General features: G+C 40.7%; 1 protein-coding gene across 1 annotated transcript; it reads right to left on the bottom strand.

The window, feature by feature from the left end:
* Positions 1 to 669: 669 nt before the first annotated feature.
* Positions 670 to 11,119, bottom strand: LOC121546813 (synaptophysin-like protein 2). The gene is made up of 6 exons (XM_041858063.2): positions 10,914 to 11,119; positions 10,655 to 10,729; positions 5,894 to 6,012; positions 5,567 to 5,768; positions 1,741 to 1,932; positions 670 to 1,485 (listed from the first exon to the last, which is right to left on the bottom strand). The coding sequence occupies exons 1-6, from the start codon at positions 10,950 to 10,952 to the stop codon at positions 1,351 to 1,353; spliced, it is 762 nt and encodes a 253-aa protein (XP_041713997.1). The 5' UTR covers positions 10,953 to 11,119; the 3' UTR covers positions 670 to 1,350.
* Positions 11,120 to 15,300: the final 4,181 nt, after the last annotated feature.

Raw genomic sequence — 15,300 nt, 5'->3', positions numbered from 1 at the left:
GGTAGTAAACTCAGTGCATACATGAACAAGACAAATGCTCATTATAGAAGACACACTTACCAGCTAGTTCTCTTTAATAATTTACAGCATTTTAATGTTCAATTTAGACCGCTTTGTTTGCAATGGTGTGTTACATTACATTTGTCTATAAACCATACTGAATGAGAACTACCATTTGAAATATTTAAAAAAAAGTGAGTGAAAAGGTTCTGCCTTCGCTTATCACACAACTGAGGTAGAAGAGACCCAAGGCCATACAGAACACAGAGTAACTAATTGAAATGTATTTTTGAACAGAGTTTAAACGGTCGTGACCAAAAGGTAGGAATGTCATCATTACTGTGACAGAGTGAAAACAGGACTTTGCTGGCTTTATTTTCATACAAAACTCTTGTTAAATTTAAAACACATTAAATATTACAAACCCATGCAGCACAAAGAAAGAAAGGCACATTTCAAAGACTACATAAAAGGACTGTAGAACTGATCATGGCATCACAGAAATGTGGTAAATAACAAGTCCTTGTCGTAACATTGTTGTAATAAGCACAGTTTTTTTTTGTTTATACATGAACAGCAAAAACAAGAAACTATAATAATAATAATAATAATATGCCATTTAGCAGACGCTTTTATCCAAAGCGACTTAGTCATGTATGCATCAATTTTTACATATGGGTGGTCCCGGGGATCGAACCCACTACCCTGGCGTTACAAGCGCCATGCTCTACCAGTTGAGCTAAGAGGACCACGGTCCACAACTATCCACAAAGTAACAAAAATAAATAATCACACAGCGACTCTTTTTAATAAACTGATTTGGATTGTTGCTTTGGGTTAGATATACTGTTAAATCAACTAAAGAGTTAACTACATGAAACAAAACTAGTTCTGACGTACATTTATGGTCTGCAAACCCTCCCCCCAAAAAAAAGTATCCTTCCATATTTGCTGGATTCAATTTTGTACCTATTTAGAGAACTTAAAATGCACCACTTCGAACGCTTTTGAATAATAAATGTGGACCGGTCAATGTTGGCAATGCATGAGAGAAACTGTGGTTAAGTTTCCAGAAGACATTTCTAAGCAGCACTGTTCCAGATCGTCTGCAAAGCAGTCACACACACACCAAATCTCAAAACACCTGGATAAGTGTTTAACAAGTCAGAAATCGCATAGAGGGGGAAAAATCTTCCACAAAGTCACATTTTCTCCTATTGGCATCAATGCATGACAAAGTGAGAATTTGAGTGGAAGTTTGGATTCGCCTCCCAAAGATTGGTTAATTTATGCAGTGACTGCATTGCAGGCAGTCTGGAACGCAGCCGTTGACAGCAGAGACCTGCCCAGTTAGGAAGGCAGGGGCCTGACCCCTGACCGTTCCACTACGTCCGCAGGGGGGTTGGCAGACTTGTGGAAGGACGTCTCCTTGAAGAGGAACCAGCAGTTGCCACCCCACAATATCAGATTGAGGAATCCAAAGATCTGCCATAAGAGGGGGACAAAAACCATGTTTCTTAGTAAGGAAGAGTTACATTTTTCAATGACATGTTGCTACGTGCATCACGGTATTCTAAAAGAGGACTTAAGGTGAAGCAAGGCTCAATTCCATTTCAATCCAGTCAATTCAGGAAGTAAACAGATTTTTTAAATTTTTTATATTTAAGCAGTTTCCTTGAATTTAAATGGAATTAATTGAGGTGCAGATTATAACCAACATTAATGATGCGTATAGCCTACCACAGAGGAGTTGAGTCGCCCCATGTGAGGCACTGCTCCAGGTGTGCACTTGTTGCTGACGTCCTTGCAGGTGGAGATTAAGCCTACCAGGTTAGAGGGGCTGGTGGCCCACTTCACGTCAGTCAGGCCTTTACCCCAGGCAGAGGAGGACAGCAGCCACAGGATGGCGAAGGCTCCTGTCACCAGCAGGTCCTGTTGGAAGGATGGGAGACGTGGTAAATAAACTTGAGAATAAATTCAGGTTCAGGATGAAAGCTGGAATGTAAACCAGAGAAACCCACCTACACACAGTGCCTTCAGAAAGTATTCACACCCCTTGACTTATTCCATTTTGTTGTGTTACCTGAATTAAAAATGGACTAAATATATTATTTTTTTCTCACAATACCCCAGAATGACAAAGTGAAAACATAAGAAATATGCAAATTGTTTTTACATTTGCATAAGTAATTATTTTATTTCAGTTTACTAAATCGTTTTTTCGTGATTAGTTTTCGTTTCAGTTTTATATGCTAGTGGCAATGACCCCAAATTTGTGCTGTATGGTCCTGCCTGAGAAAAATACTTTGAGGACCGGCCACTAGCCTACTAGAACAGCCTTGAGGACCGGCCTCTAGCCTACTAGAACAGCCTTGAGGACCGGCCTCTAGCCTACTAGAACAGCTTTGAGGACCGGCCTCTAGCCTACTAGAACAGCTTTGAGGACCGGCCTCTAGCCTACTAGAACAGCCTTGAGGACCGGCCTCTAGCCTACTAGAACAGCCTTGAGGACCGGCCTCTAGCCTACTAGAACAGCCTTGAGGACCGGCCACTAGCCTACTAGAACAGCCTTGAGGACCGGCCTCTAGCCTACTAGAACAGCCTTGAGGACCGGCCTCTAGCCTACTAGAACAGCTTTGAGGACCGGCCACTAGCCTACTAGAACAGCCTTGAGGACCGGCCACTAGCCTACTAGAACAGCCTTGAGGACCGGCCACTAGCCTACTAGAACAGCCTTGCTGTTTAAGTTGTTTTATTAGCCGAAACAAACACGCCTTTTATACATACAGTACAAGATGCATGTCTAAACACTTCTCAATCTCAAGAAACACCACCTACAGATGGCTGTGCAGATGCTGTGAATGCCTTGATACTGACAGATTCGCTGCAATGATATATGGCAGATCGTATTATATTGTGTTGAATATAATAGCCGTCTTTTAGTAATATACTGGTAGTATTATATCAAATAGTATTATATTGTGTTGAATATAATAGCCGTCTTTTAGTAATATACTGGTAGTATTATATCAAATAGTATTATATTGTGTTGAATATAATAGCCGTCTTTTAGTAATATACTGGTAGTATTATATCAAATAGTATTATATTGTGTTGAATATTATAGCCATCTTTTAGTAATATAATATCAAATAGTATTATATTGTGTTGAATATTATAGCCGTCTTTTAGTAATATAATATCAAATAGTATTATATTGTGTTGAATATTATAGCCGTCTTTTAGTAATATACTGGTAATATTATATCAAATAGTATTATATTGTGTTGAATATTATAGCCGTCTTTTAGTAATATAATATCAAATAGTATTATATTGTGTTGAATATTATAGCCGTCTTTTAGTAATATACTGGTAGTATTATATCAAATAGTATTATATTGTGTTGAATATTATAGCCATCTTTTAGTAATATAATATCAAATAGTATTATATTGTGTTGAATATTATAGCCGTCTTTTAGTAATATAATATCAAATAGTATTATATTGTGTTGAATATTATAGCCGTCTTTTAGTAATATACTGGTAATATTATATCAAATAGTATTATATTATGTTGAATATTATAGCCATCTTTTAGTAATATACTGGTAGTATTATATCACATTTCCAGCAAGATGAAAACAAGAACCTAAAGAGTTATGGGCTACCGTCTTCTGTAACTACACAATGTGTTGGTGTTTCAATCAATTAGAAACCCATTCTGCCATGCGATGCATATCTGAATATCCTTGAGTGGCCCAGCCAGAGCCCGGACTTGAACCCGATCTAACATCTCTGGATAGACCTGAAAATAGCTGTGCAGCGACGCTCCCCACCTAACCTGACAGAGCTTGAGAGGATCTGCAGAGAAGAATGGGAGAAACTCCCCAAATACAGGTGTGCCAAGCTTGTAGCGTCATACCCAAGAAGACTCGGAGGCTGTAATCGCTGCCAAAGGTGCTTCAACAAAGTACTGAGTAAAGGGTCTGAATACTTATGTAAATATGATTTCAGTTTTTTTTTTTTTATACATTTGCTAAAATGTCTAAAAACCTGTTTTGGCTTTGTCATTATGGGGTATTGTGTGTAGATTGATGAGGAGGGAAAAAACTATTTAATCAATTTTACAATAAGGCTGTAACGTAATGCACTGTATGTGACTTGTTAAGCACATTTTTAGTCCTGAACTTATTTAGACTTGCCATAACAAATGGGTTGAATACATGTGCACAAGACATTTCAGCTTTTCATTTTTTATTAAATTTGTAAACATTTTGGAAAAACATAATTCCACTTTGACATTATTGGGTATTGTGTGTAGTAGGCCAGTGACAAAAAAATCTCAATTTAATCCATTTTCAATTCAGGCTATAACAAAATGTGGAAAAAGTCAAGAGGTGTGAATACTTTCTGAAGGCATGTGTATTTAAACAGATCATATAACAACCTCACTTCCTACCAGCTTATTCCTGCATTCCACAATAATTAGTTATCAGACCTATGTTTTATGCATCTGATTGTGTGGGGCATAATCTGGTGAAGGAGACCTAGGTTAAATAAACAATGTCAAAGACTTGAAAGTATTTGATGTGCGCTTGATTTAGCACTTTTGTGACAATTCCATTGGTTCCGTTGTGCCAGGCAAACTAAATCAAGCGTTTGACAAAAGTCTTTGACCCAGATCGGTTGGTCCACAAGCAACCAAAACGTTCAATGACAGTTTCTTGGAATATGACTTTAAAAAGAGGCTCCACTATTGACATGAGTGTAGTTTTTCTTTTTGCAGAGCAGCTGATTCCATGAGGACCACACCCCTCACCCTCCCCAGATCCAGCAGCTGATTCCATGAGGAACCCCACCCCTCACCAGATCACCCCACCCCTCACCCTCCCCAGTTCCAGCAGCTGATTCCATGAGGAACACACCCCTCACCCTCCCCAGATCACCCCACCCCTCACCCTCCCCAGATCACCCCACCCATCACCCTCCCAGATCCAGGTCATCATTGACACACCCATTAAGTGTGCTATCTCTGACCTTGTTTTAGACTCCATGGAGGTGATGTTAAGACTTCCTTGTAGTGAAACAGAGGTAGAACAAGAGCCTGAGTTGTTCATTGTATAAGAATCCGAATGTGATCCAAATTGTTTGCAGAATGTTTCAAAAGTGCAGATATCTGTCTTGATTTACACTCCAGCCGTTTAGTGGGTTTCACGCCACCCTCTCAACAAAAACCTGTTTCGAGTGAAAATAGTTATAGGGGGATTTTGCTCAACAACACCTAACATCAACACCATCTCACCACTACCACAGAGAGCATAACGTTCACCATTCCAGTTAACTCACCTCAAAAAAATGGGGCCAGGTTTACAGAATGTTTGCTTGTTCCCAAAGTCTCACACAGATTTCAAGTGTCTTTAACGACACAACAACATCTCTCAAGCTCTTTAGTGTTAAAGTCGTTCTACAGACGGGAATTTGGCTCAACGCCTACCACCTTCAACACCTTTTATCTTACCACTACAAAAGAGCGTGAACAGAACAATTTCCAGTTAACTCACCACAATGGGGCCACGGCTGGTCTGGCTGTAGACGTGTTGGTATCCAAGGTAGATCACCAGGCTGGCGGCACTGTAGAGGAAGGCAAACACCCCAATACAGACGTAGAACTCAGCTGAGGAGGAGTGGTCGCCGGTCAGATAGAGCTGGATGGTACTGGAGTCGTTCTTACAGGTGGGGACAATGTATGGGTGGGCCATGAGTCTGTGGGAGTAGAGTGGAACAGGGTTGTGTTCACAAGGGAGAAACACTCACACAGACACTTCTCAGGTCAGTCATAGTCGTACGTAAATGTATGATTTGCATGTTTTTACTTATGTTCTGCTCACCTGAACGGGTAGTTAAAGTCAGCCGTGATTTCTTGGCTGACGCTTCCCTGGCACTGCACGTTGACGCTCGTGGAGCCGGCATAACCCGAGGTCGTAGCGAAGGCAAATATGGAGAAGACCTGCAGACAGGCAAAAGCTCAAATAAGGACAGGACACAATCAGATGAAAGAAGGCGCTGACACACAGGACATAACTGGAAATAACGTTCTGAAATTACATTCAGTCCAAAAACCTGAAGAACATATGACTATGTCATCCTGTGGAAATTAAACACCCAGTTTACAGGTCTAAAGCAGTCGGAAGGTGTTGTGACGGAAGTTGACCGGTCAGGAAAACGGATCAGATAAAACGACTGACAGTAGAATGTGGAGCAAGACTGGATCATGTGCCTTCATGTCATCGTGACAGACTCCCTCTCACACTCTCTACAGAATGACATCCTTCCTCACAGGAAGTGATTTTTATCACTTGAATATAGAAGAAGAAAACCCTTAAGAGAAATCAACTGTGGTTGTAGAACGGTAGTGACGGTCTGGGTTTGATACAGGTGTTAGATATGGGGGTTAGATACATGTTTATTTCGACATTATAATGAAATGTTTTTATAAACAATGGCAACACTGCCATGCTACTCTGAGCCTTGCAGTTGGGGAACCACATTAGTGTCCGACTTTTGGCTGTCGCAGATGCACCTCCCCCGACTATTGTCTACAGTCCGTTGCTTTAGCCGTACAACTCAAACACTCCCAATATCTGCAGTGCTGCTTGTGGCAATCTCAATCTGCCAATCTCAATGTGACCGGCCAGATTCAGAAGCTTGAAAACCGCATTAGAAAAAAAATTAAGCTTAAAAAAAAATACGTGATTTTTGCCCCTGCCCCAAAAAACAAAAAAATATTATGAATTATGTTCCGTTTTAATTTATTTTTACTTCGTTTTGGAGTAAAATATAGTTTCAGTATAGTTTTTCAAACAGGTTTGTTCATTATTTTATTTCAGTTTACTAAATCGTTTTTTCGTGATTAGTTTTCGTTTCAGTTTTATATGCTAGTGGCAATGACCCCAAATTTGTGCTGTATGGTCCTGCCTGAGAAAAATACTTTGAGGACCGGCCACTAGCCTACTAGAACACACTTTTTATACATACAGTACAAGATGCATGTCTAAACACTTCTCAATCTCAAGAAACACCACCTACAGATGGGTGTGCAGATGTTGTGAATGCCTTGATACTGACAGATTCGCTGCAATGATATATGGCAGATCGTATTACATTGTGTTGAATATAATAGCCGTCTTTTAGTAATATACTGGTAATATTATATCAAATAGTATTATATTGTGTTGAATATACAGTGGGGAAAAAAATTATTTAGTCAGCCACCAATTGTGCAAGTTCTCCCACTTAAAAAGATGAGGCCTGTCATTTTCATCATAGGTACACATCAACTATGACAGACAAAATGAGAAAAAAAATCCAGAAAATCACATTGTAGGATTTTTAATGAATTTATTTGCAAATTATGGTGGAAAATAAGTATTTGGTCAATAACAAAAGTTGCTCAATACTTTGTTATATACCCTTTGTTGGCAATGACACAGGTCAAACGTTTTCTGTAAGTCTTCACACACTGTTGCTGGTATTTTGGCCCATTCCTCCATGCAGATCTCCTCTAGAGCAGTGATGTTTTGGGGCTGTCGCTGGGCAACACGGACTTTCAACTCCCTCCAAAGATTTTCTATGGGGTTGAGATCTGGAGACTGGCTAGGCCACTCCAGGACCTTGAAATACTTCTTACGAAGCCACTCCTTCGTTGCCTGGGCGGTGTGTTTGGGATCATTGTCATGCTGAAAGACCCAGCCACGTTTCATCTTCAATGCCCTTGCTGATGGAAGGAGGTTTTCACTCAAAATCTCACGATACATGGCCCCATTCATTATTTCCTTTACACGGATCAGTCGTCCTGGTCCCTTTGCAGAAAAAACAGCCCCAAAGCATGATGTTTCCACCCCCATGCTTCACAGTAGGTATGGTGTTCTTTGGATGCAACTCAGCATTCTTTGTCCTCCAAACACGACGAGTTGGGTTTTTACCAAAAAGTTCTATTTTGGTTTCATCTGACCATATGACATTCTCCCAATCCTCTTCTGGATCATCCAAATGCACTCTAGCAAACTTCAGACGGGCCTGGACATGTACTGGCTTAAGCAGGGGGACACGTCTGGCACTGTAGGATTTGAGTCCCTGGTGGCGTAGTGTGTTACTGATGGTAGGCTTTGTTACTTTGGTCCCAGCTCTCTGCAGGTCATTCACTAGGTCCCCCCGTGTGGTTCTGGGATTTTTGCTCACCGTTCTTGTGATCATTTTGACCCCACGGGGTGAGATCTTGCGTGGAGCCCCAGATCGAGGGAGATTATCAGTGGTCTTGTATGTCTTCCATTTCCTAATAATTGCTCCCACAGTTGATTTCTTCAAACCAAGCTGCTTACCTATTGCAGATTCAGTCTTCCCAGCCTGGTGCAGGTCAACAATTTTGTTTCTGGTGTCCTTTGACAGCTCTTTGGTCTTGGCCATAGTGGAGTTTGGAGTGTGACTGTTTGAGGTTGTGGACAGGTGTCTTTTATACAGATAACAAGTTCAAACAGGTGCCATTAATACAGGTAACGAGTGGAGGACAGAGGAGCCTCTTAAAGAAGAAGTTACAGGTCTGTGAGAGCCAGAAATCTTGCTTGTTTGTAGGTGACCAAATACTTATTTTCCACCATAATTTGCAAATAAATTCATAAAAAATCCTACAATGTGATTTTCTGGATTTTTTTTCTTCTCAATTTGTCTGTCATAGTTGGCGTGTACCTATGATGAAAATTACAGGCCTCTCTCATCTTTTTAAGTGGGAGAACTTGCACAATTGGTGGCTGACTAAATACTTCTTTCCCCCACTGTAATAGCCGTCTTTTAGTAATATACTGGTAAGCTCCCTCACGACGCCAGGACAGCGGAGTCACTCACCACCTTCCGGAGACATTTGAAACCCCATCTCTTTAAGGAATACCTGGGATAGGATAAAGTAATCCTTCTACCCCCCCCTTACCCCAACCCCCCAAAAAAAACAAAAAAACATTGTAAAGTGGTTATCCCACTGGCTATAAGGTGAATGCACCAATTTGTAAGTCGCTCTGGATAAGAGTGTCTGCTAAATGACGTAAATGTAAATGCAATATTATATCAAATAGTATTATATTGTGTTGAATATAATAGCTGTCTTTTAGTAATATACTGGTAGTATTATATCAAATAGTATTATATTGTGTTGAATATTATAGCCGTCTTTTAGTACTATACTGGTAATATTATATCAAGTTGAATATTATAGCCATCTTTTAGTAATATAATATCAAATAGTATTATATTGTGTTGAATATAATAGCCGTCTTTTAGTAATATACTGGTAGTATTATATCAAATAGTATTATATTGTGTTGAATATTATAGCCATCTTTTAGTAATATACTGGTAGTATTATATCAAATAGTATTATATTGTGTTGAATATTATAGCCATCTTTTAGTAATATACTGGTAGTATTATATCAAATAGTATTATATTGTGTTGAATATTATAGCCGTCTTTTAGTAATATACTGGTAGTATTATATCAAATAGTATTATATTGTGTTGAATATTATAGCCGTCTTTTAGTAATATACTGGTAGTATTATATCAAATAGTATTATATTGTGTTGAATATTATAGCCGTCTTTTAGTAATATACTGGTAATATTATATCAAATAGTATTATATTGTGTTGAATATTATAGCCGTCTTTTAGTAATATACTGGTAGTATTATATCAAATAGTATTATATTGTGTTGAATATTATAGCCGTCTTTTAGTAATATACTGGTAGTATTATATCAAATAGTATTATATTGTGTTGAATATAATAGCCGTCTTTTAGTAATATACTGGTAGTATTATATCAAATAGTATTATATTGTGTTGAATATTATAGCCGTCTTTTAGTAATATAATATCAAATAGTATTATATTGTGTTGAATATTATAGCCGTCTTTTAGTAATATACTGGTAATATTATATCACATTTCTACCGTCTTCTGTAACTGCACAATGTGTTGGTGTCACAGCTATGCAAAATACATTGTTTCAATTATGAGATTGTTACTATGTTTAAAATGTTCAGTTTGCTACAATGAAATTGTTACAATATAGGTACAGATGTTCTAAATTGTTACATTGTAGTTACATGATGAACAGCAGGAACTCAAAAGTGAGACCACCACTATGGGCGTGCACTGGACCAAGACCAGCTAGTTTCAATCAATTAGAAACCCATTGTGCCATGTTATGCAGGGTGACCGGCAACACGGTTTAAAAAGTCACTGGTTGCATAGGCCTAAATATGATTTAGCTAAATAAAAAGCATTCTATATTTGATACATTTAATTCCTCCACTTGCATGCGAGGCCACATAATAGCAAAGTGAAACTCAACTCCACGATGTACTTTACATCAACCGCGTTGAGCCATTCATTGTCTCTTGTAATCGAGGCTATTCTTTGATTTGCCAAAAGCCGTATTTAAAAAAAAAATAAAAACGTCATTTTATGTGACGTAGGAGGGCCAGTCCGCTCACACTTATCGCCGCTCAACTCCGTTGATGTGTACATCGTGAGGTTGACTTTTACTTGGTTAGCCACATAATAGCCTAATAAGTCAATTAGAACAGAAACAAACTTACCCATTCGAGCACTCTAATAAATGCCAAGGGCTCTTTCAAAGGTCCCAGGTCAAGAGTAAATCCTAACAGACTTTTCTTTTGATATTCAGGACGAAGAGGGTAAACAGCGTTTTTATTAGCTAAAACAACGTTTTCATTACAGCATCGGCATGCAATCAACCACCACATAAATAGATGTCCAAGCAATATGTTTGCGCAATAGAAGTGGGTTGAAAATTATATTTAGCACATAAACACTTATTTGACACGCTGTTGTTACCTGGGCTATCCCGTCCATCGTACCACTATCCAAGTTCATTTCTCGGACAGTATGCAGCACTTAGACGATTGTTGGCAGGGGAAACTTGGATGACTCGCTTGATAATTTTAGAAATGTATGTCAAACTTTTTTTTTTTAAGTGAAGAGCGCTGCACACGTGATCACCAACGTTCTTAAAGTGACACGAGGACAACGTCGTGGATGGATAGTCAACCTTTCTATGTCTTCTATTTCTTCTTCTTCTTATTCTTCTATGATATCGTGGCGGTCCGCAAACAATCGTTTAAGTGCATGCCACCACCTACTGTGCTGGAATGTACGATCAATCATGATCAATTCTGTACTACCATGAAAATAACATTCAAAACCAAATAATTCCCTAACTTCTACCACATATTTTATTTCCTTTACACTGAGCAGCTACAGTGTAGCATCCTCTCTGTATCTTTGGCATTTAAAACACCGCAGTGCATATGGGACAACTTCTCAAGCATTGAAACTAAGGAATCCTGTCTGTACTTTTCCCAGCAAGACTTTTTCAAACCTCAGCATCACTGATAAGCTTTCACTTCTTTGACCCTCTTTCCTACTGATCAAACGTTTGGCCTCAATCACTCTGCTTCCCTTCACATTTTTCTTTAATATAATCTGTGGCCATAGATATTGGGACCCCAGTGATGACTCCCCTTAACCTAGCATAAGCACCAGGGACATGGCTTTTAATCTTCTTCCCATTACGTTTTTCCATTTTCTGAATCTTCCCTTGCTGAGCCTGGCTACCACACAATATTAACAATCTACCATTTCCAACGAACCGAGCTTCACTTCACCTACCTCTTTCTCTACGGCATTAGTCAGTCAGATAGGGGTGTAAGTGAGGCCCTGTGGTCTCATCAAACACTATCACCACTTTCCACTGCAACGCATCACTACTCTTGCTTCCTACCTTGGTCCTCTTTATGCTTTCTATACTAGACGCTCCACTGCTTTCTGTATCATCATCCTGTGTCTTTCCACTACCGACCATTCCGGTCCTTGACCCTCATCCTCCCGCTCCATACCATCAGAACTGACAGCCATATTGTTTGCATTCCAGCACAGCTGTTGCTTCACCAACTTTTTCTCCACATCCTCCATTTTGTCCGCACTACTCGCCTTTCATTTCCCATGATCCTCTAACTATGTATCAACTCCACACCCTTCACCAATCAAGGAACCTCATGAAAACAACTTGACCACCCACGGGACAGTGCTGCCCTTCCATCCGCGCTGCAGCCCACCCCACGACCACCTTTCTATGTCACCTTTTAATTTCACTTTTCTATTTCTGTGAAGGCAGATTTTGGGCCCAGTTATCCCTCTAGATTTGTCTCTTCTCTCTCTGTATCTTTTCATCGCCTTCTGTAAACAATCAAAGTAACAATCAATGTAAAATATATATAAAATATAACGTACAATCACAAATTAATCGTGAATAATGATGAGTGAAAAAGTTACAGAGGCATACCCCTAAAAAATGCTAACCTCTCCTGTTATTCATAATGGTGAGAAAAATAATAAATAAATAAAAATAAGTCCGCATATTTTAGGGACATAATCTTTGTGCATCTGTAACTTTCTCACTCATCATTCATTCACGATTATCCATAATCATGGTAGCATACACGTAGAAGTGTTCAGAAACATATTATATTCTCATTTACAATAAAAGTGACTGCAAAATGACACAATACATTATTTACTATTCATTTCTATTGGGCACAACATAATCCGAAACACAACCAAAACAAACGAGTTTGTAGTCACAAGCTTGATGTAGACATTTACGTGCTATGAATATTGGACCAAATAGACGATCCGATCCAAACATTTGACTAAACATAATACGCTATAAGTGAATTTGTCCAAATACTTATGACACCTTCAAATGTGGTGGACTAGATTTTACATTTGACATTTTTAGTCATTTAGCAGACGCTCTAATCCAGAGCGATTTACAGTTAGTGAGTGCATACATTTTTCATACTGATACACAAAGTGCATTAATTTCTAAACGGTAAAAAGGCAAAACCCTCAAATAAACGGTGATATTCTGTACTGTCTCCTCATTATTATTATTATCTCAAATCCAAAATGCTGGAGTAGAGAGCCAAATTAAACGTTATAGCTTCACTATCCAAATAAATACGTATGGGAGTGTATGTTAAAGACAGATGCATGACATAGCTTTATTTAAAGGTTCATAACATTGATTTTGTATGTCCTCTGTTGAACAAGTAGAGGAACTTCAGAGATGTCCTTCCTTTCTCTAATCTCTGTCAATTAACTCACTGGTTTCTCTCTGAACACGGAAGCCTAGTCCTGTAGCCCATTTAATTAATTTTTTAACCTTTATTTAACTAGGCAAGTCAGTTAAGAACAAATTCTGACGGCCTACACCGGCCAAACCCGGACGACGCTGGGCCAATTGTGCGCCGCCCTATGGGACTCCCAATCACGGCCGGTTGTGATACAGCCTGGAATCGAACCAGGGGGTCTGTAGTGACACCTCAAGCACTGAGATCCAGTGCCTTAGACTGCTGCGCCACTCGGGAGCCCATCAAGTGGCCTGGACCTGGAACCACCAGCCGTTAATGTTATAAAGGCTCCAGTGACAGTTTTCTCCGTATCGTTGTGGCACATCTCCAAGAAGGAATAAGACTTTGTTTGTTCTCCAGCAGTTGATAGTTGACTGGGCGTCCATGCTGGGGCCAGAGGGGAGGGGTGGCCTGTGCATTGTACAGTTCTGTCAACGTCCCAAATGAATCCCTACTCCCTACAGAGTGCACTTGGCACAGCAGTTTCGGTCCACTCTAAAGATCGTCGCGAGCCTCAGTCGCCGGCCGTTGTAGGCTGTTGTAGGGTTAGCAGACAGGCTGTTGTAGGGTTAGCAGTCAGGCTGTTGTAGGGTTAGCAGTCAGGCTGTTGTAGGGTTAGCAGTCAGGCTGTTGTAGGGTTAGCAGTCAGGCTGTTGTCAGGCTGTTGTAGGGTTAGCAGACAGGCTGTTGTAGGGTTAGCAGTCAGGCTGTTGTAGGGTTAGCAGTCAGGCTGTTGTAGGGTTAGCAGTCAGGCTGTTGTAGGGTTAGCAGTCAGGCTGTTATAGGGTTAGCAGACAGGCTGTTGCAGGGTTAGCAGTCAGGCTGTTGTAGGGTTAGCAGTCAGGCTGTTGTAGGGTTAGCAGACAGGCTGTTGTAGGGTTAGCAGTCAGGCTGTTGTAGGGTTAGCAGTCAGGCTGTTGTAGGGTTAGCAGTCAGGCTGTTGTAGGGTTAGCAGTCAGGCTGTTGTCAGGCTGTTGTAGGGTTAGCAGACAGGCTGTTGTAGGGTTAGCAGTCAGGCTGTTGTAGGGTTAGCAGTCAGGCTGTTGTAGGGTTAGCAGTCAGGCTGTTGTAGGGTTAGCAGTCAGGCTGTTGTAGGGTTAGCAGACAGGCTGTTGTAGGGTTAGCAGACAGGCTGTTGTAGGGTTAGCAGACAGGCTGTTATAGGGTTAGCAGACAGGCTGTTGTAGGGTTAGCAGACAGGCTGTTGTAGGGTTAGCAGACAGGCTGTTATAGGGTTAGCAGACAGGCTGTTGTAGGGTTAGCAGTCAGGCTGTTGTAGGGTTAGCAGTCAGGCTGTTTCACGGTTAGCAGACAGGCTGTTGTAGGGTTAGCAGTCAGGCTGTTGCACGGTTAGCAGACAGGCTGTTGTAGGGTTAGCAGACAGGCTGTTGTAGGGTTAGCAGTCAGGCTGTTGTAGGGTTAGCAGTCAGGCTGTTTCACGGTTAGCAGACAGGCTGTTGTAGGGTTAGCAGACAGGCTGTTGTAGGGTTAGCAGTCAGGCTGTTGTAGGGTTAGCAGTCAGGCTGTTGTAGGGTTAGCAGTCAGGCTGTTGTAGGGTTAGCAGTCAGGCTGTTGTCAGGCTGTTGTAGGGTTAGCAGACAGGCTGTTGTAGGGTTAGCAGTCAGGCTGTTGTAGGGTTAGCAGTCAGGCTGTTGTAGGGTTAGCAGTCAGGCTGTTGTAGGGTTAGCAGTCAGGCTGTTGTAGGGTTAGCAGACAGGCTGTTGTAGGGGTTAGCAGACAGGCTGTTGTAGGGGTTAGCAGACAGGCTGTTATAGGGTTAGCAGACAGGCTGTTGTAGGGTTAGCAGACAGGCTGTTGTAGGGTTAGCAGACAGGCTGTTATAGGGGTTAGCAGACAGGCTGTTGTAGGGTTAGCAGTCAGGCTGTTGTAGGGTTAGCAGTCAGGCTGTTTCACGGTTAGCAGACAGGCTGTTGTAGGGGTTAGCAGTCAGGCTGTTGCACGGTTAGCAGACAGGCTGTTGTAGGGTTAGCAGACAGGCTGTTGTAGGGTTAGCAGTCAGGCTGTTGTAG

The sequence above is a fragment of the Coregonus clupeaformis genome, chromosome 30 (genome assembly GCF_020615455.1).
Source record: "Coregonus clupeaformis isolate EN_2021a chromosome 30, ASM2061545v1, whole genome shotgun sequence".
Classification (NCBI taxonomy): domain Eukaryota; kingdom Metazoa; phylum Chordata; class Actinopteri; order Salmoniformes; family Salmonidae; genus Coregonus; species Coregonus clupeaformis.
This window is presented reverse-complemented; position numbering and strand designations above follow the sequence as displayed.

Bases quoted from the DNA above. Each gene is read 5' to 3' on its own strand.
- LOC121546813 (XM_041858063.2), bottom strand. From the start codon at position 10,952: ATGAACTTGGATAGTGGTACGATGGACGGGATAGCCCAG. The intron at 10,730-10,913 runs GTAACAACAGCG...GAATATCAAAAG, and splicing joins CGATGGACGGGATAGCCCAG to AAAAGTCTGTTAGGATTTAC. The intron at 5,769-5,893 runs GTGAGCAGAACA...CTACTCCCACAG, and splicing joins GACTTTAACTACCCGTTCAG to ACTCATGGCCCACCCATACA.